The 20,868-nt window shown below is 41.5% G+C and overlaps 1 protein-coding gene across 1 annotated transcript in view; it reads right to left on the bottom strand.

Annotated features, from left to right (window-relative positions):
* Positions 1–20,868, bottom strand: part of itpr3 (inositol 1,4,5-trisphosphate receptor, type 3) — a 307,422-nt gene that overhangs the window by 8,442 nt on the left and 278,112 nt on the right. The window contains exons 54-57 of the mRNA XM_088320630.1: positions 19,257–19,375; positions 18,425–18,590; positions 9,568–9,728; positions 9,341–9,502 (exon numbers count right to left, since the gene is read on the bottom strand). Of these exons, the coding sequence (XP_088176756.1) occupies positions 9,341–9,502; positions 9,568–9,728; positions 18,425–18,590; positions 19,257–19,375 (608 nt within the window). The remainder of the gene's footprint in view (positions 1–9,340; positions 9,503–9,567; positions 9,729–18,424; positions 18,591–19,256; positions 19,376–20,868) is intronic.

The following is a 20,868-nucleotide window of genomic DNA, read 5'->3' as shown; positions in this document are numbered from 1 at the left end:
CCATGAGGGTTTGAATAGAAAGCATAGTCTTTATTTTGGGGCTTCTTATGTCTCCATGGATCTATCAGTCCCAATTCTTTAGTTATGTTGATTAACACTCTCGACCTCTTTGTACTTGGTCCATGTACTAATGGGTACCCGTCCACTTTTTTTTGTACAGTATTAAAATCACCCCCTATAAGTAACATTCCATTTGCACAATTGGTTATTACTTTGGCTAATAATTGAAAACATGTCCTCTTTTCTTCAATTGGTAAATAAACATTCATTATTGATATTTCTATACCGGCCTTTGACCCTATAATCATTATATATCGACCCAGATTGTCCTTCACTTCTTTTTCGACTTCAAACGCTACCCCTTTCCCAAGTAAAATCGCTACTCCCGTTCTCTTACCATAAGAGGCGTAAAACACCTGGTTAACCCATTCTTTTTTTAACTTCTTATGTTCAATCTCTGTCAAATGTGTCTCTTGTAATAAAGCTACTGAGCTTTGCAATGTTTTGAGTTGATTCAATATATTTTTTCTCTTAATGGGGTGGTTCAGCCCATGTACATTATATAAAACAATATTTAGATTCCCCTGCCCACTGCCCGGAGATGGCTGGGATGGGCTTCAGCCCCCCCGCGACCCTAATGAGGATAAGCGGTACAGCTAATGAGATGAGATGAGATATTTAGATTGCTCATGTTTTATATTGAGTCCCACTGATTTTCGAAGCATACAAAAAAATACATTCACTACTAACACCTCCATTGAAAAAACAACCAAACTAACTAACAAACACAAATAAGACCGTACCAAAAAGAAAAACACATCCAAAAAAGAGAAACGCATGTCTTCCAAGAGTCCAATCGGAGAGTTGTGGCTACCCTCCTGGAAATATACACTCAGTGCTTGAACAACTTTTGTACGGTTGTCCATCGTTACAACTAACTAAATAGTTTAGAGTAGCTCTACACAAAAAAACTGTTTTAATTTAAAGATGATAAATTTACTTACTTCTAACTTATTGAATACTTAACAGAAAGGGTAGAAATGGTCCTTACTCCCTCACCCCAAATCAGAATTTAGCTTTGGTTTGCTCCATGAATCAAGCATTCTTCATTAACAATGAACTACAATCAAAAACAAGTGCTGTGGACCATACCATTCATCAATGATATCTTGTTGAAGAAAATATAAAAACTTGAAATAACAGCAGCAAAGCAGAGGTCACGCGCACGCACACACACATACACGCACACACATGCTAATTTAAAATATTCACCATCAGTAAATGTTTTTTTGTGCTTTGCCATGCAGGGAGCAATGTGATAGCGGTGATACCCGTATCGACCCCATCTGCCCGGTATCAACTCGGACAATTGGAATGGATCTCGTCGGTCTCTGGCTTCCTGTCTTTCCACACCAGACCGGCTGCCTAACGTGCATGACTCCCCATTTCCCGTAGAATAATGGCTCGTGTGAGAACATCACGCGATTGGGTCCTGAGCCTGTTCTGGTTCTTGACAGCGCGCCGTGTTATTTAGAGGCTTTACGTTAGCGCCCCTCCCCCTCTGCTTCGTGTGTCAGTGAGTGTTTGCTGCGCCTCGCAGAGGAGAGTTCCGTCTTTTAACCCAGCCAACGAAACACACGTGCGCGATATATGAACGAATCATGACTGCTCCTCGAACTAAAATATCTCGCTCGTTCCAGCCAGCGTGGACAGACAAAATTACGTAGCTGTTTTGTGCATTATGCCTCGAGAGCGTTGTACCTCGCACAGCAAGTGTTAAACGTCATTACGAGACGAAACATGAACATGAATTCAAGCATGAGTCTGAGAAGCCGGGGACATTAAAACGCGCAGTGTCCAGGTAACAAACACAGACCCTGAAAACCTTTGTCACTGCTAAAAACGCCACCACTGAAGCAAGCTATCACATTTCTCCCTGCATAGCAAAGCACAAAAAAACATTTACTGATGGTGAATATTTTAAATTAGCGTGTGTGTGTGCGTGTATGCGTGTGTGCGTGCGCGTGCCTTCTGCTTTGCTGCTGTTATTTCAAGTTTTGATATTTTCTTCAACAAGATATCATTGATGAATGGTATGGTAGCTGTCCATAGCACTTGTTTTTTGATTGTAGTTGATTGTTAATGAAGAATGGTTGATACTGGTTAATTCTTGTGGCAAAAAGTTGAAGTCATGGATGGCTACAGGCCTTTCCACTTGTTATTCACATTCCTTTTTTAGTTGATTGATGAACATGAATAGTGGAAGATAAATTGGCCAGTTATACCAGTGTTTTTCAACCACACTAGCAGTGAAACCTTGTCTAGTGTGCCGCTGGAATTTGCCCAATTTTATCTTTCCAAAAAATCAGGCCAAAATTCAGTATTTTTGCAATCTTCAGACAAAGAACTCTAATAGTCATCCATATCAGTAGGTAGCAGTAGATCTTTAAGTACTTTTTATGTAACAATTATCTGCTCTTGAGGTAGCACAGTACATTTAATAACTTAATTTGTTCAACGAAGCGGTTTAAGATTGCACTTTAAAAAATAAAAACATAAAGCACATAATTCTTTTTTAATGTGAGTATTGTTTTCTTCTTTTTATATACTAATTATCTGCTTATGAGGTAGTACAGTGAAATATTTTAACATAACTTAATTTTCAAACATTTTCGACGGATGGTGTGCCTCTGAACATTTTTTATAAATAAACGTGTACCTTGGTTCGAAAAGGGTTGAAAAACACTGAGTTATACGATTGAAATGTCTATCCATGTTGTATAGTTGGACTGGTGTAAAATGAATGCTCTGTTAGATATTAAAAAAATGTTGTGCGAGTCATTAATCTTGGTGTGGTACACTGATTTACGAGGAAATTTGAAAGTGGCACTCCACACCACCTGACCCCTGATTTAAAGTGTGGCTAAAAACACAGCCATGATTTATTTAAAAGATTATTCTTATCTCATGATGCACATACTCAAATACTCAAGGGAATGTGTTTAATACTTCTACAGAAGACAATTTAATATAACGCGACTTTTAAGAATGAAAAAAAAAATTGAGGAATAGTCCAGAATATAGGCACACTTGGGATGTGGAAAACCAATAAAGATGGGAAATTTAGAAAATTGCTGATCCAGTTTAGTCTAGTTTTTCTCTAACAAAGATGCATTGTTTCTCCACCTGTCATTGGATTTTCCAAACTGCATATTCTGCACAAGCTATAATTGTCCCCCAAAATATAGATGCACAACAACAGTTTTTTTTTTTTTTACCAAACATTGCTTCTAGACTGTTACTGGTAACTTTTTTTTTAACTTTGTTTTTATTTAGAAAAACATAAAAAAAAAAAAAAACGCCGAAAAAAAATCAGATTCTGCTCTCCACTCTTAAGGCACACGATCAGCCAAGTTTGCGGGCGACACAAAAGTGATGGCATCTGTTGGGGACAATAATGACCCTATCTACAGAGATAAGGTGGAGCAGTTGGATGGCTGGTGCAGTAAAAACACACCTGGTCCTAAATGAAAAAAAACGAAAAAGTTCATTGTCAACTTAAGGAAACATCAGCGATCGTACCATCACTTGGATCTAATGTACGCCAAGTCTAAAACAGGGGTCTCAAACTCGCGGCCCTCCGGATGATAATTGAATGCCCCCCCATAAAAAAAAGAGAAAGTTAAACAAACAGTGTGTATTATTTGACCACTAGATGTTGTAGTATTTTGTCGTGCAACATAAAATGATTGTTAAAAATCACAAGTTGTCAGGACCAGAACGAAGACAGGACCCACTTGCGTGCGTTTCTCTTAGTTTTTATTAGGAAGAAGGGAAAGGGTAGTATACAGGGAGTGCAGAATTATTAGGCAAATGAGTATTTTGACCACATCATCCTCTTTATGCATGTTGTCTTACTCCAAGCTGTATAGGCTCGAAAGCCTACTACCAATTAAGCATATCAGGTGATGTGCATCTCTGTAATGAGAAGGGGTGTGGTCTAATGACATCAACACCCTATATCAGGTGTGCATAATTATTAGGCAACTTCCTTTCCTTTGGCAAAATGGGTCAGAAGAGGGACTTGACAGGCTCTGAAAAGTCAAAAATAGTGCGATATCTTGCAGAGGGATGCAGCACTCTTAAAATTGCCAAGCTTCTGAAGCGTGATCATCGAACAATCAAGCGTTACATTCAAAATAGTCAACAGGGTCGCAAGAAGCGTGTAGAAAAACCAAGGCGCAAAATAACTGCCCGTGAACTGAGAAAAGTCAAGCGTACAGCTGCCAAGATGCCACTTGCCACCAGTTTTGCCATATTTCAGAGCTGCAACATCACTGGAGTGCCCAAAAGACTGGACTGATGAAATGAGAGTGAGTCTTGATGGGCCAGATGGATGGGCCCGTGGCTAGATCGGTAAAGGGCATAGAGCTCCAGTCCGCCTCAGACGCCAGCAAGGTGGAGGTGGGGTACTGGTATGGGCTGGTATCATCAAAAATGAGCTTGTGGGGCCTTTTCGGGTTGAGGATGGACTCAAGCTCAACTCCCAGTCCTACTGCCAGTTTCTGGAAGACACCTTCTTCAAGCAGTGGTACAGGAAGAAGTCCACATCCTTCAAGAAAAACATGATTTTCATGCAGGACAACGCTCCATCACACGCATCCAAGTACTCCACAGCGTGGCTGGCAAGAAAGGGTCTAAAAGAAGAAAAACTAATGACATGGCCTCCTTGTTCACCTGATCCGAACCCCATAGAGAACCTGTGGTCCCTCATCAAATGTGAGATTTACAAGGAGGGAAAACAGTACACCTCTCTAAACAGTGTCTGGGAGGCTGTGGTTGCTGCTGCACGCAATGTTGATCGTGAACAGATCAAAGCACTGACAGAATCCATGGATGGCAGGCTTTTGAGTGTCCTTGCAAAGAAAGGTGGCTATATTGGTCACTGATTTGTTTTTGTTTTGTTTTTGAATGTCAGAAATGTATATTTGTGAATGTTGAGCTGTTATATTGGTTTCCCTGATGAAAATAAATAATTGAAATGGGTATCCATTGTTTTTTTGTTAAGTTGCCTAATAATTATGCACAGTAATAGTCACCTGCACACACAGATATCCTCCTAAAATAGCTAAAACTAAAAAAGCCCCACTCCAACTTCCAAAATATTCAGCTTTGATATTAATGAGACTTTTGGGTTCATTAAGAACATGGTTGTTGTTCAATAATAAAATTAATCCTCAAAAATACAACTTGCCTAATAATTCTGCACTCCCTGTACAGGATCTGTAGATCGTTGACCGTGGGGAGCAGGTTACTCAGATGCGGAAGTGGTCAGGTCAGGAGATAATCAGGGTTGAAAAGGTTTGCCTAGAATGAGCTGAGGTTCGCAGACAGACTGACAACCGGTGACAGAAATACGGGGGTTTAATAAGTGACAGGGAGCCAATCAGCCTCCGAGGCAGTTGGCGCCAAAGGAGTGGTCATAGGTGCCTCACATCAGTAATCATGACAGCCCCCTCCCCTAAGGGACGGCTCCAGAAGTCCAAAAAAAAACGGCCAGCGGACAAACAGGCATGGCAGGCGGACAGACGGGCATGGCAGGCGAGCAACATGCGAATCAGGCAAGCAGACGGGCATGGCAGGCCAGTCGACGGGCGAAGTAAGCAGGCCGACGGGCATGGCAGGCAGCCAGACAGGACAGATCGGGCGTTGCGGGAATAGGCCTGGAACGGATAGGATGAGATCCTGTGTGTTGGCAGGTCCAGTGGCATTCAGCCTTCCATTTCAGAACCATCCCCGTCCGCCAGTCGAAGTGATGGTTGTGCTGAACCAACCACGGGTATCTCAGGACGAGCGGTTGACCAGAGGAAGGGAGCAGGTGGAAATGTATCCACTCGTGGTTTCCGGACAGTCTCACTTCTGCTGGCTCTGTAATTTGCGTAACTATGCCCAATAGGTGACCGTCCAGAGCTTGGGCAGAAACTGGGGTTGGGGGCGAACAAGCTTTAACCCCATTCTCTGGGCTAAGGCTGTGTCCAGGATGTTGACCTCCGCGCCCGAAACCACAAGGTCGGACAGGGAATGGGTGGTTGCAGGTCAAAAATGAGTCGGCAGTTTACAATGAATGAACCTGAGCGGGATCGCCACAAAACGTCTCTGGAGCGCCCACTCGTGGCTCCGCCACTCCGATGGCGGACGCGTTCGTGAACCAGACGGGCGGGGTGTGCGTCGGCACGACAAGAGGAGAATTCCCGGGAGGCGGGGCCAATGCGCGCAGCAGACTGGCAAGAACCTCCGGGAGCGCATCAAGCCATTGTTGCTGGCGCTAAGGGCCCGGTCACACAGCCGTTTGCGGCTGAATCATGGCCAGAAATTTCTGCCTGTGAGGCGGATGCTATTGGACGCTTTGACATCGCCATACAGACGAGATACAGCAGTGCTTAAGACGCGGTCGGAAATTCGCGCGTGGGTGGCAGCGCGAAAAAGTTTTGCGCTGCTCATTTCTTTAGAGCGCGGGTACACAGCCTTTCACGGGCGTATCGAGGCTGAACCACGGCCAGAAATTTCTGGCCGTGAAGCAGACGCTGTTGGACGATGTTGTACGATTTGAGACCGCCATATAGACGAGATACAGCAGTGCTTTACTCGCGGTCGGAAATTCACACACGGTTGGCCGCGCGAAAAAGTTTTGAGCTGCTCAAAACTTTGAGCACGTGTTAACCGCGGACGGCACACGAGGTAATGACGCGGAAATGACGCGGAACGACGTGCTCTGGCCGCGGCCAGGGCGTGGTTACACATGGGAAGGACGGGAAATTTCGTAGGAGTCGGATTTGGGAACAACACCGGCTCGGGAGCTTCTATACCCGTGGTCCACACGAGAAAATGACGCGGAAATGACGCAATGTGGAAGCGGAACAGTCGCCGGCGTCTGTTTTGCGGGCATACCACCGATGAACAGCGGGTTGGCCAATTTTGCGCATTTTCCATCGCGGGCAACCACGGGCAAAAAAAAAACGCAAACTTTTAGCCGTTATTCAGGCGCAAACGGCTGTGTGACCGGCCCCTAAAGCAACTGTTATTGCTGCCGAACAAGCCGAAGAACAAGCTGCATGGCGGAGGGAGTCTCCGTCGTTCTTCGATCGGCGCTTGTGAGAGCGTTCCCTGGGTCCTTTGCTGGTCAGTCCGTACTGTCAGGACCATAACGAAGACAGGACCCACTTGTGTGCGTTCCTCTTAGTTTTATTAGGAAGAAGGGAAAGGGTAGTATACAGGATATGTAGATCGTTGATCGTGGGGAGCAGGTTACTTAGACGGGGAAATGAGGTTCGCAGACAGACTGACAACCGGTGACAGAAAGACGGGGGTTTAAAAATCACTTTTTGGAGCCAATCAGCGTCCGAGGCCGTTGGGGCCGAAGGAGTGGGCACAGGTGCCTTGCATCAGTAATCATGACACAAGTAAGAATGAAAATTGCAGTGACTCTAAGTAACCATAAAACAACATTTGTCTTTGATTTTTTTTGCCCAGCCTTTCGCCATATTTTTTGGGGGTACCCGCTAGCAGCAAGATGGCAGACAACTATGTCAGCTCCTTATAGTTGGTTTTCATGTTATGCAAAAAAGGTGCTTATGTCTTAAGTTACAAGTATTTAAAAGAAGCACATCTTAGCGATTGTTCATGTATTTTTTGCTAGTCATTTAAATCAGTATTGTTATATTATTCTTTTCTTCTTTTTAATAAGTGACATTTTTACACCTAGGAGGCACTGAATAACACGCTGTCCCTTTAAAAACAGTCCATATTATGGATTATTTCATTACTGATTGCTGGATTTTCATTTGCTTTGTTATTTTTATATCTTTAGATCTTTTGTGATATCATGGAAACTGTAATGTTTTTAACAGACTTTTTGTGGAAAAAGTTAATTGAATTTGAATTTGAGACCCCTGGTCTAGAACCTTTTGCATTGGTCAAGATTTTGGAACAGGAGGACGTGAACCAAACATTACGCCATTGCAACATCTTATTGCAGCCTGATCATCCTGATAGGGGGGTAACCTCATGCGCAGCCCCTTCTCAAGGTTTCTTATTTTTGGCTCATGCTGAGGTTTTTGAGTTTTTCTTTACTGTCATGCAGGTTTTAGATCCAGGAATAGTGTAATGGTAGTCTGTACAGCCCTTTGAGAATGTTTGGAATTAAGGGATGAACGGATAAACATGACTTGACGTGACCCAACCATGCCCCAGGGATGTATATCAAGGACAAACTTACTTGGTCAGTTAACACTGTATCATTGTTAAAGAGGGCACAGCAGCACCTGTACTTCCTGCTAGGGGTAGCGATACTAGTAATTTTGGTATCAATCTGGTCTGATTGAATACACGGTAATATTGATACCGATCCAACACCACTACTTTTTGCTTGGAAATGTGTTTATGATTCAATAATTGAACCCTTCCCATTTTGATTTCTCAAAACACGGCACAAACATTTTGGCCACTATTTTTCACATTGCAGACTTTAAAAGTCTAAAAGTTATGAAACCATTTCTAATACAACTGTTTCAGAAAAAAATCCAAAAGAGTAAAACCAAAAAGCAACAATGTATTGAAAATACAAATACGAGTTAGGACAGCTAAAGGTGCCCCCCGACCAATTCTGAAAATAGCTCACCAGTGCTGGGTAATTGTGATCAGTGCACCCTACTTCCAATAATTAACCTGTTAATAATTTAGTAACAACATATTATACAGATTATAAATTGCTTTTATGAAGTTATTAAGTTATTTTAGAAATGCATATAAAACTGCGAGGTCTTTGCTCTAATTAGTAACAAAAGGCAGCTCTCAGCTTGAGAACGGTTGGAGACCCCTGACCTAGAGAATGGCTGCGGGCGCTGGTTGATAGGGAAGCGGTGTTTTGAGGAAATTGGTGGAGGAACAAAATATCGACTCCAAGGCAATAATATCCATTTTATCCAAGTAAATGGATAAAATTCCCAGAAGGATGAGGAAAGTCTGAAAGGAGTATTATTTCAGGTGCATTTGCACTTTATTGTTGTCAATTTTGTCTGCTTGTGGAAGTGTAGGAAACGGAATTTCGGTTTCTTGTATGTCAAAGACATTAGACGAATTGACAAAATAAATTGACTTTGACGTTGAAATGGTCATAAAATATTGAATCCAAAGAGTTTAAGCTTTCCAATGTTATGTGGCATTGACTGGTGACATCGCGAAATCACATCACGTTAAGGGGTTAACATTGGAATCCTGAAACAAATTCCATGATTGATGTGTTGATGATATGCTACCCAGCCCCATTCGGCATTTTGTGTACCTGTTCTTTGAGCTCTGTAAGCTGTCCAGTGAGCGTCATCACAGCCTTCATTGTAGAGCCAAGTTTGTCTTGCAGCATTCTCATCTCGTTCTGCTCACCTTCCCCCTCAGTTACCACAAGCGACATGGCCTGCATTCTGGGGAACCAATCCAGGTTGTTGTTCTGCAACACATGAGATATCTAGGAGGGTCCTATCCATCTAAAACATCTGTATGTATGTCCTGTACCTTGATCATCTTGGCCACATAACTCTCCGGCCCCGTGTAGTCAGTTTTATTCTTCTCGCGCACCAGGACGATAAAGTATAAGTAATTCCAGATATTATGCTCAAGCTTGATATGCTCCTCAAATGATACTGTCTTGTTGTCAAACTTGTCTCTCTCCAGACCTGAAAGCATGAAGCACCACATTTGATATGCATGGTCCTGCATCACACTGTTAAATTAAAAAATATATCTATCCTATGGGGAGAGCGTTTTCAAAAGACAATGATTAGCAGATTAATCGATCCTAAAAAAAAATCATATGAAAACAAAATAGCAGATTAATTGATCTTGAGACAGATCATGAAAATTTAAGAATATAATGCATAGAAAATAAATGGATACAACTGATTAAGCTAAGATAAAGTCTACATGGTCATTTAACTTTTTGGCTATTGAATAGTCAATTTTATTTAACAAGACATCGCAGTATGTAAGCATGATTGATTTAACAGTATTCTAATTTCCACTAAAAAGAAAAGACATTTTTTTGAAAGTGAATTGACTCTCTAAAGAACAGATTGAACTGTATGAACAAAATACTGTTTGCTGTGATGGCGGACACAGCTGGAAAAAAATAACACGACATCCATTCATCCATTGTCTGCACCGCTTATAATCAGCAAGGTCGCGGGGGTGCTAGAGCACATCCCAGCTGTCTTCGGGCAGTGAGCAGGGGACACCCTGAACTGATTGTAGGTTGTAATGGAACTAACAATGACAATGGAGTCATTTCATGTTTGAGATGGACAAATTTTGGAAAATATTTTTTGATGGGCCAAGCAACATTCAAGCAGTGGATTATGAGTGATTGTCACATGAACTGTGGGGCACACGTCAAGGCCGTCATCAAAACTGGAACACAAAGAACATTCAAGAACACACGTCTGCTTGAAGTCACATTAGAGTCTTGTTAATGACAAAATGTTTACATATATGAGGAAGATTGATAAATTTTGATGGTAAACCCACCCACTTATCTAGGTTGTCCACAATTGATGAGTTATAAACACATAGAGGAAGTGTGTATAAAGTCAATATGGTCTGTTTGGAATAATTTCAATTTTATTTTAGGAGACAAAATAAGAAGGAGAAATGTTTATAAGAATCAAGCTTTAAATGAAGCGATTATGTTCATTTTTGCTGGAAAAATTGTATTCTGAATACACTCTCCATCAAACTTGTTTGTTTTGCTTAACATAATGAACACATCATATTAGAGGGTTTTATATTTCTTGCTAGATTCAGAAGCATCAAGGTGATTTTGAAGAAAAATAGGTAACAGGAAGATACCTTTGATTTTATTTAGGTTAACCAAAGCACTAAGCATTTACCGTAAATTCCGGACTATAGAGTGCACCTGATTATAAGCCGCACCCATCACATTTTAGGGGGGAAACCGATTTTGTCCATACACAAGCCACACCTGTATATTAGCCGCATGCACCCACATCAAATAAACATGGAATTAATCCAAGCCAAACTTCAAGTCCCGTGATTGAAACTAAATGTCTTTCATTGAAGCACACAGTCCAAACATTGCAGCCGCCAAAACGAATGAAAATGATATAGGTACTTAAAATTTGTTGCAGACCTGCAGATTCTGGGTGCCAGTTGATAGTAATCCAAGGAAAAAAAGTGTATATTTCCAAAGGTAAGGGTGGGAAAAATCTATATATCCATTATTGTCCGCCGTGTCCACAAAAACTCACCTTTACCGGTCCACACTTTCCCATCAGCCCGTGTTTGCTCCGCCCCCCTTCTTTAATTTGCTTGTGCAGAATGAGTGTCTCAAATAAATACAAATAAATACATTACAAAAATATACAGTGGCTAAAGTTATTACCTTCCGAATGATATTTGGAACGATGCATTTGAGTGACATCGTACGGACACCGCATCCGCACGTGTCTACGACATGTATTTGTTTCTTTGCAAGCTTTTGGAATGTTAAGGGGGTAATAAGTTTGATTGAACTATCTGACTGTTTTGTCGACGTTCCCATTGTAGCGCCTTATAATCCGCTGCGTCTTATGTATGTCAAATACAGGACCAAAATCTATTTTTTCGGGGTGCGCCTTATAGTGCGGAAAATACGGTACACATATTTGTAAAGAAAGACGGTACATCGAGAGAGTTTTCAAAGCTTTAATAATAATAATATAACTTTCATCCTAAACCATGCCTTTGGGAGGTAGCCTCACGCTACTAAGAACACGCTCGCACTCCAGCAAATTAGTCTGTTAAGGAATTAATGCTGCATTCATTAGAATCTTAGGCTTTGTAGCGTATTATGAACTGACCGATAACGGATAATGGATAATGAATAACGAAGATAGAACAATAACCCTTAAAAACCCCAAAAACCCCCCTCTGCAGACCACTCGCTCCTTCCTCCTTACTAATGACTTATAAGTTGTCTTTCTCATTATCGGGGAGAAACTTTATCATGATGATGTCGTCCCACGCTCCCCTTCTTTTGACACACCCCAGCAATATGCCCATTTGTTTTTAACTTGGAAGCTGCGTCATGAGCCTTATTTTGTGCAATTTGCAGGATGAGGGTATGTTTACGCTCAGAAGTTGTGTTCTTCCTTGGCGCATATGTTCTACCGGTTTAGATCTTACCTTACATACTCGAGCGCCGCTGGCGGCCGTTGAAAAAATTACATAAATTGGCCGCATCTCTGAATAAGCCGCAGGGTTGAAAATTTGGGAAAAAAGTAGCGGCTTATAGTCCGGAATTTACGGTACATTTGTAAAATTATGCGATCAGAAACTAGCAACAAGACATTTAGAATACTGATATGGTAAACAGGAGATCCTGAGATTTAGGTAAACGTCTACATTGACAATTTTTGATGAAAGCATTACCGGTACATGCAAGATTACACACAAAACTGCAGAGTAAACATGATATTAAGATTTAAAAAGGAATGAGAGATGAAGAATATCTAGATAAACAGGCGAGGAAGAAAATATTTGCATGAGCAATGCTTAAAGATTGGCCTAAAATAATAATGCATTGTTTATGATTGAAAAAAAAAACGAAAAGGGAACCATTTTATATATGGGATTCAAGGATTTTATACATTTGACTATAAAGGATTTTATACGATTGACCACAAGTTACATATATTCAGTTTAATGCAATAAAGATATTCACTGACTGTGCTTTAGTCCAATGTACAATAACAGGTCAGGGCAAAATGTGTGAAATGCATAATATTTTGTCTAGGAATTTTGATAACAGGACGCGTGAGTGTGCTGACGCAGAATGATCCAGACATCAAGGCGCTGTGTTGAGCGGAAACAACTGCTTGGCACGCCCATTGGAGGAGCTGAGACGCCATCTTGTGGGGGGAAGTTAACCAATAAGAGAAAGTTAAAGATAGCTGCAGACAAATAGCCAATTGGAAAACAATGTGATGTCTATGATTTGTTTATTGAAATGTAGAAATGATCCCGGACAAATGGGGAGGGGGGGGTCGTCTTCTGTTTACACTCCGCCCCCGTGTGGAAATGCTGGCTCCTGGTCATTTTCTCTCGAGAAACGACCGTGCATAATTGTTGAATGAATGTAGGTCGTGTTTGGTTAATGGAGTCAGATAACTAATTTGAACAATTTGGTAAACAGTACATTTTGATAGTTAAACCTCAACACTACAAAGATACTAGCGTGAAATAACTTCAAAATGCTTCGACAGAAATACCACAAATATACCACAATAGTAATACTACAATGCAAAAATACTGCCACATAAATATTATGACAGAAATTCGACAAAAAAAAACGGTTACAGAAATATTTTCACAGAATAACTAGGAAAGTAGAACTACAGTAATACTGTAAAAATACCACTAAATAATATTCTATGGAAATATTAAAAAAATACAATGAAAATACTACAAAAATCAAAATGCAGAATAACTGCAAAAATACCATAAAAATACAACTAGAGTAATACCACAAAAATAAAGGCTGGTGGCCACCAAAAATGATTTTCTTCACATTAGCATGTGAAGGGTCATGACTGGGTTGTGTTGTTCTCACCAGAGTTTTATTTGAAGATCAATGGTTAAACTAATCCAGTCAGTTGGCTCTCCTTTGGGCATTTTATGTAGGAAAGCCAAATGCCTTGGCTGCGGACTGATGAGAAGAATATGTAGCGTTTTGGAAGGTGTGCACCCCGTTAAATCTGGTGTAAGAATGGCACAGCATTTAAAATACAGAATATGGTGCCAAAGGCAAAGCACGGTGGTGTCAGTGTGATTGTCTGGGGCTGCTTTTTTACCGGGGCGGCACTGCAGCTGAGTGGTTAGCGGGTTCGCGGCACAGTTTTGAGGTCATGAGTTCAAATCCAGCAACAGGCCTTTCTGTGCAGAGTTTTCATGTTCTCCCCGGGCATTCCGGTTTCCTCCCACATTCCAAAAACGTACACGTCAGGTTAATTGGTCGGAACAAATTGTCCCTAGGTGTGAATGGGTGAGTAGTCTGTCTCTGTGTGCCCTGCGACTCTCTGGCAACTTTTTCAGGTCGTCCCCTGCCGACTGCCCAAAGGAGGCTGGGGATGGGCTCCGGCACCCCCGAAACCCTACTGAGGATAAGTGATGCAAATAATGGATGGATGGATGTTTACACAAAGGTTTTTGCAATCGAACAGTTGGCCTATTGTGTGCTCTCCCAGCTGAGTCTGATTGAGTGAATGTAGGTATAATTGAGTGACACACCTCCTACCCCATGATATGTCAATTGGGTTGAACACCTTGTATATACAGTGAAGAAAATAAGTGTTTAACACCCTGCTATTCTGCTATTTCTTTCAATTAAAAATCATGAAGGGTTTGAAATTTTCACCGTAGCTGCTGTGAGTGACTGAAAAGAAAAATCCAGAAATGACAATGGAAGATTTTTTCACAATTTATTAGCGTGATATAGCTGCAAAAAACTATTTCACGGGACTGTTTCTTGAGCGGTTATGATTTCTACAGCCCGGTGTTATGCCGAGAATTGCATCCCTGCCGAGATTTGCATCCCCTCGCTACTACAACCACTTTTACCTCGTTTTATCTCACTTTTATATCACTTTTAGGGAATGTAATGGCGAACATATAACCAAATCCACTTCGTCTTGCATTTGTTGGGAATGTAATACAACTTAAACCATTCCGTCTTTGTTTTTGTTGTGAACGTAATCGAACGGTAATGCACACCGTATATATCACTTTTGAGAACTGTTACGCACTCCACCGTAAAGCTTATTATGCAGAAATAAGCTTTATGGTAGAGTGCATAACAGTTTCAATACGAGCGATTTGAATAGAAAAAGGCAAAATAAACATGTTACCTGCTCAAAAGTGATTTGTATACGGCGTGCATTATCGTTCGATTACATTCACAACAAATACAAAGACGGAATGGTTTAAGTTGTATTACATTCCCAACACATGCAAGACGAAGTGGTTTTGGTTTTGGAATGTTAAGGGGGTAATATGTATGTTCGCCATTAAATTCGTGAAAAGTGATATAAAAGTTAGATAAAACGAGGTAAAAGTGGTTGTAGTAGCGAGGGGATGCAAATCTCGGCAAGGATGCATTTCTCGGCATAACGCCGGCTCGGCAGCTTTTATACCCGTGGTCCACACGAGAAAATGACGCGGAAATGACGCGATGAGGCGTCTGTTTTGCGGGTATACCACAAATGAACAGCGGGTTGGCCAATTTTGCGCATTTTCCATCGCGGGCAACCACGGGCAAAAAAAAACCGCAAAATTTTACCCGCGATACAGACGCAAACGGCTGTGTGACCGGGCCCTTAGAGACCCCTTAGAAATTGAAGTTGCTGCTGGGATTTCTTTATCACAACCACAGTGTTAGCTGACCAGGAGTGGTCCTCGGAGCTCTACACACCCAGGCATCAGATAGAGTGAATCTTTTCCACCCTGTCCCCATTGATGTGAAGTGGGATTGGGTCTGATCTGCCCTTCCTGACCTCTAGAATTTTGGCTTTTTTTTTGTGGGAGGTTGCTCACTCAACACAACTCATCCCTGTAGTCTGACCCCCACTTCTCACAAGTACTATCTCCAGGTCATTTGTTTCACAGATCTGGCATAGGTGAGGTACATGCTCGGCAGATGTGGCTCGCTACGTAGCCACAGCAGTAGGGCGTAACTGTGGCCTCACCTTTTGCACAAGAGTAATCCACGGAGCGCCCGGTTGTGATCAGCATTTCTTTGTACCCCTCTGACTTTCTTTAGGGTCTGATTCAATTGAAGATTTTTTTTCAATGTAACGAGCCGCTAAAATACTATCTGTACCCACCCGAATGTTTGACTGACAGCAAACACCAGCCTATCAAAGTCACACACACAGTCAGGCCCATCCAACACACACACACAAACAAATAAAGCCCTTCGCATATTGCCTCCACGATAGCAGTCATTGTGTGTTGTCTACTGCAGAACACAACGCATGATGAAAGTCTGCAAACGATCCGGTGTTCGCTGGACGCGGGAAGCAAGTTGCTATTGTACTCGGATTGTGCTCCGAACGCGGAAGTGGATCTTCCGTGGTGAGCGATGGCGGTGTCAGGGACAGAAAAAGTGGGACAGGACAGGTGAGCAAAAATGTGGTCGGGGTCCGAAGTGAGTCGTAAGCCGGAATAGAAGAGAAGACATAGTTGAGGACAGAAAGAGGTCGAAAGCCGGGACGGGAGAGCAGACGTGGTCAGGATCAAAAACGGGTCAAAGCCAGGGACAGACGGGAGCAAAAAACAGGACAGGTGGAGTCAGGGTCGAAAAAAGGCTTGCCCTAGTGTTCACTGAGGTTCGCAGATGGACTGACACAAAAGGGGACGGACGGGTCTGAGTTCAAATACTGACAGGGAGCCAATCAGAACCCGTGGCAGTTGGCGCCAACTGAGCGGGCACAGCTGAGTCACATCAGTAATCATGACATAATTATCATTATCATCACCATAACCATGACTGCTTTCAATGTCACCAACATCACAATTGCTGTCAAAACTAACACAAGAGGAGGGTTAATATCAATTTGGATTATTGTGTGCAATTACACTGGGATTGAGTACAGTGAACACATTTATTTCAGTGCCAATACAATTCATGGATATAAGATTGTATACTGAAATCCCTATAGCCAAATATAAAAGCTGAACATCTGGTGGAGAGTTTTAATGAAAAAACCGTGCCAGATCGTCCCAAATTGTCCATGTTGCCAGTGGGACCACGCCTTCAATAAGTGGGATCAATGGACAAAAGGGGGGAATTGTAAGATACAGTTTACGTCAACTTTGGAAAGCCTCCAATTTCCAGGTTCACAAAACATTTTTTGATGAAAAAACATGAACTCTGAATATGAAAGGAGAATGTGCCCCGGTGTACCGTACTTTCATTTTCGGTCAGGACCAGAACGAAGACAGGACCCACTCGCGTAACTCTTCTCACAGTTTTATTGGGAAGAAGGGAAAGGAGCGCACACACGATCCAGGGATCGCTAGTCGCGGGGAGTAGGTTGCTCAGACGCGGAAGTGGGACTTTTGTGACGAGCGATGGCGGTGTCGGGAACGGAAAAAAGTCGAAAGCCAGGAGAGAAAAGTAAACGTGGTCGAGATCAAAAAACGGATCGTTATTCGAGGAGGAAGAACAGATGAGGTCGAGATCAAAACAGGTCGTAATTTGGGATGGTAGAGCATATATGGTTTAGCTTAAAACAGATCGTAGCGGAGAAAAACAGGAGCAAAAACACAGGACAGGCGGGAAAAAGGGCTTGCTGTGTAAAAACGGAGATTCTCAGATGGACCAACAAAAGGGGACTGACGGGCCAGAGTTAAATACTGACAGGGAGCCAATCTCTCAACAAGCTGCAGCTGGCGCCTACGGGCGGGGCCAATTGGGCGCGATGGTAACCGTGAGAGAAGCTGGCACCACACGGCTAAGGCCAATTGGGCGCCATGGCAACCGTGACACGTAGTAAAAATCTAACTCACAGCAATGTCCAGATATTTTACGACATCCGAAAATAATGTTCGTATCTACCGTTTTCCGTAAGTCGAATGGTCGTATTTTTCTCATTTCAGAATAAAAATAATAAAAATATTCGGCCCCCGTTTTAAAACACTAAATTTGATATTTAGTTTTGTTGTAATTTTGTAGTAAATATGTAGTATTTTTGTCGTGTTTTTGCCACCGACTGAATTTGTTTTACCATCGATATTGTGCACAAGCTCTTTATGCATCTATAAACACTTCGCCCACAACATTCCATTTGACCAACCCCACCTTGCTGCATTTACAGAACAATGGTGACAAAATGGGCCATTGAGAGTTGTTAGTTTTAAATAATACAGCCTTTTAGTCATTCTGGAGGGGTAAGACAATTTATAGGACTTCGAGTGTTATCGGACTGTTTTACATCTTGTCTGTTTAATTTAAGAAACATTAGCAGTGAGAATTGTGTGCGATTATTCTATCACTCAAATGATACAATCATAATAATTATGAGAAGTATACATTTGAGGAATTATTGGATGGACAGGGTGGACTCGCGGGCGGCAGTGGCTCAGGGGGTAGAACGCTCGTCTTGAGATCAAGAGATTGCAGTTCGAATCCTGGCTCCTCCGTGTTACATGTCGAAGTGTCCTTGGGTAAGACACTGAACCTCTAATACCCCCAATAAGCAGGTTAGCGCCTTATATGGCTGCAAGGACGCTATTGGAAAATATGAAGCACACTGTAAAGCGCTTTGAGAAGTCTTGACTTGAAAAGCGCTATATAAATGCAGATCATTTCATGACTCACAGCAAATGAAACAGGTGGTCTTCAGGATCTCCTCTTTCTTCTGTTTTTCACTCCTCAGGTCAGCAAATGTGTCTATGATAACTCCAAAGATGAGGTTGAGGACGATAATGATGACAATAAAGTAGAACAGCAAGTCGTATATCACGCGAGCCGGAAACAGCGGTTCCTATGTAAATGCAGAATCATATTAGGGACAGCTGGCAGGGGAAGTGGGAACCAAAACCCCCACAGAAAAAAAAAACACACACAACAAAATATCAACATCTTACTACGAGCATTCTCTTCTTTGTAAGTTTGCATTAATACAACTTGACTTGTTTTCCATTGCTAGAGGGTGTAACAACGTATGCTAAATTAGGGGTCTCCAACCCTTTTCAAGCGCAGAGCTACTTTTTTGTTACTTAGTTGCGCAAAGAGCGTCCAGTTTGATAATAATGACCACTTATCTTGTTATTACTTTGTTGTTACTATGCTATCACCAGATTAATTATTGGAAGACTGTCAATCACCCCCAAGAAAAAGTCTAAACCTTAGTTTCCAATCCTATTTTGGAACCAGAAAAAAGTTTACCATCGATAAAACCCTTATTTGAAGCTAAGACCCTAGCTCCTAACACTAACCCAACAAATAACCTAAGAAGCATGCCAACATTTTCAAGCAAATACAAACACTTCACCTAACATTTTTAAAACCCATCTCTGGTGAGCTATTTTTGCAATAGTTCCGCTAGTTCTCAGCTGTTCTCTGAGTGCACCTCGGTGTCCATGTGCACCGCCTCTGCTATAAATAAAACAAATTTGATAAAAACAACATGAGCAATGGAAGAACCTACATTCTTGGAGGGCTGGCGGAGGATGTCACCCACTCCGCCTCCATTCCTCAGGCCGTGATTTAACACTGTCACAATACACATTAACAGTGTGTCGCACGCACGTTCGCTGCTCGATTCGTCTGTGAGAAAATAACAACAACAAAAAACTACTTTATGTACAGGAGATATTTCTATGGATATCAAATTATTCTAAGTTTGTCTATTCTGAAAAAATATTCCTGTTTGTTTTTACTTCATATTCATGTTTTTGTTTTTGTTTTTTAAATCAAGTTTCAGTGTTTGGCAATCAAAGCTGTGGTTTGAGTTTTGGCCCTCTGTGCAATTGAGTTTGACACCCATGCTTTAGATTATGAGATTGATCAAGAGTTTGTTAGCTGTTTTCCTAAAATACTTTACAAATCCCAATGTGCAGGCGTGCTTGTATATCACTTATAGGCTCTGACACAGCTGAACAGACTTTTGTGAAAATGTACACAGTTGTACTTTAAGCTTCTGCTAATGTCTCTAGTTAAGTTTGGTGTCAACACAACCCCCCAAAAATACCAGCAAAATTAATAATTATCTGCTTTCATGTACTAACAGCTCTGGGCTGCTTATGGCTTTCTATTACTCCCTAGTCGCTCTCGGAATCTTTCTCAACAAACTGCAGCCCCAAAAACCTCACCCAAGTACAAAGGCAGGCAACGTCGAGTCCTTATGCTTGGAAAAAAAATATTTTAAAACTGCTTTTGTGCTCCAAAAAGTGATAGAAATGTCAAACACCCCTTAGTGCAAACAAATAAGTTAGCCTCTACAAATTAATTTAGCATTTGATTATTTATTAAAATTACTTATTGACCATCTAAATACAAAAACCTTTTATAGGTCGTATGTTTTGAAGTATTGGTAGATATGTTTGCTGAGTATTTAAAGTATGCTAAAATGAGTAAAAAATAGATCATATAATACAGCTTTCTGGTTTAAGATTAAACACACGACCTTAAAGAAAGATTGCTGGCAGTCTTAATTAGTATATTTTTTTGATTGAGCCTAAAAATGAAGCTTTTCAACAAGTATTATTTGCGCTCTTTGACTTATTCTTGAGGATGTGAAATTTATGATAACGTGTTTTTCTGAATTGTATGTATTTTGTTTTAGTTAATTTAAGGGTTAGTTTATTGGTATTAAACCATGTCTGCAGTTATGATTTACTCTTTTTCTTAGTCACAGCCCACCAAGTACAGCCGCCTTGTACGGGTTGGGTTGCTTGGGTTGACACAATTGGTACGGAACAAATGTCATTTGTACATAGTGAAAAAAGCTTTGGTACCAAAACAGATCCTTAGGGATGCTGCATTTAATTAGTTGTCGGCTTCTTGGATAGCCATTCGAAGTAACATAGTGTTCTCTGTTTTCTAGATATATTCATATCTGCCTGATTCCCATGTCCTCAAGCTTATTGATAAGTATGTAATGCTAGACAGTTTCAAATGTTTCTTATTATCACTGAAGTTGTGTCCATCACTGACTCGCCAAGTCTTTAAGAAGCACACAAGATTCTGAACTGTAGATACACCATTGTGAAAGGGTCAAACTAATGACAGTAAACCCCAGGAAGACAGCTGTCCCCGGT

This window comes from Urocampus carinirostris, chromosome 17 (genome assembly GCF_059441175.1).
Source record: "Urocampus carinirostris isolate Australia breed hairy pipefish chromosome 17, RoL_Ucar_1.0, whole genome shotgun sequence".
NCBI classification, from domain to species: domain Eukaryota; kingdom Metazoa; phylum Chordata; class Actinopteri; order Syngnathiformes; family Syngnathidae; genus Urocampus; species Urocampus carinirostris.
Note: the sequence above shows the minus strand (reverse complement) of the source record. Positions and strands in the feature narration are given on the sequence as shown.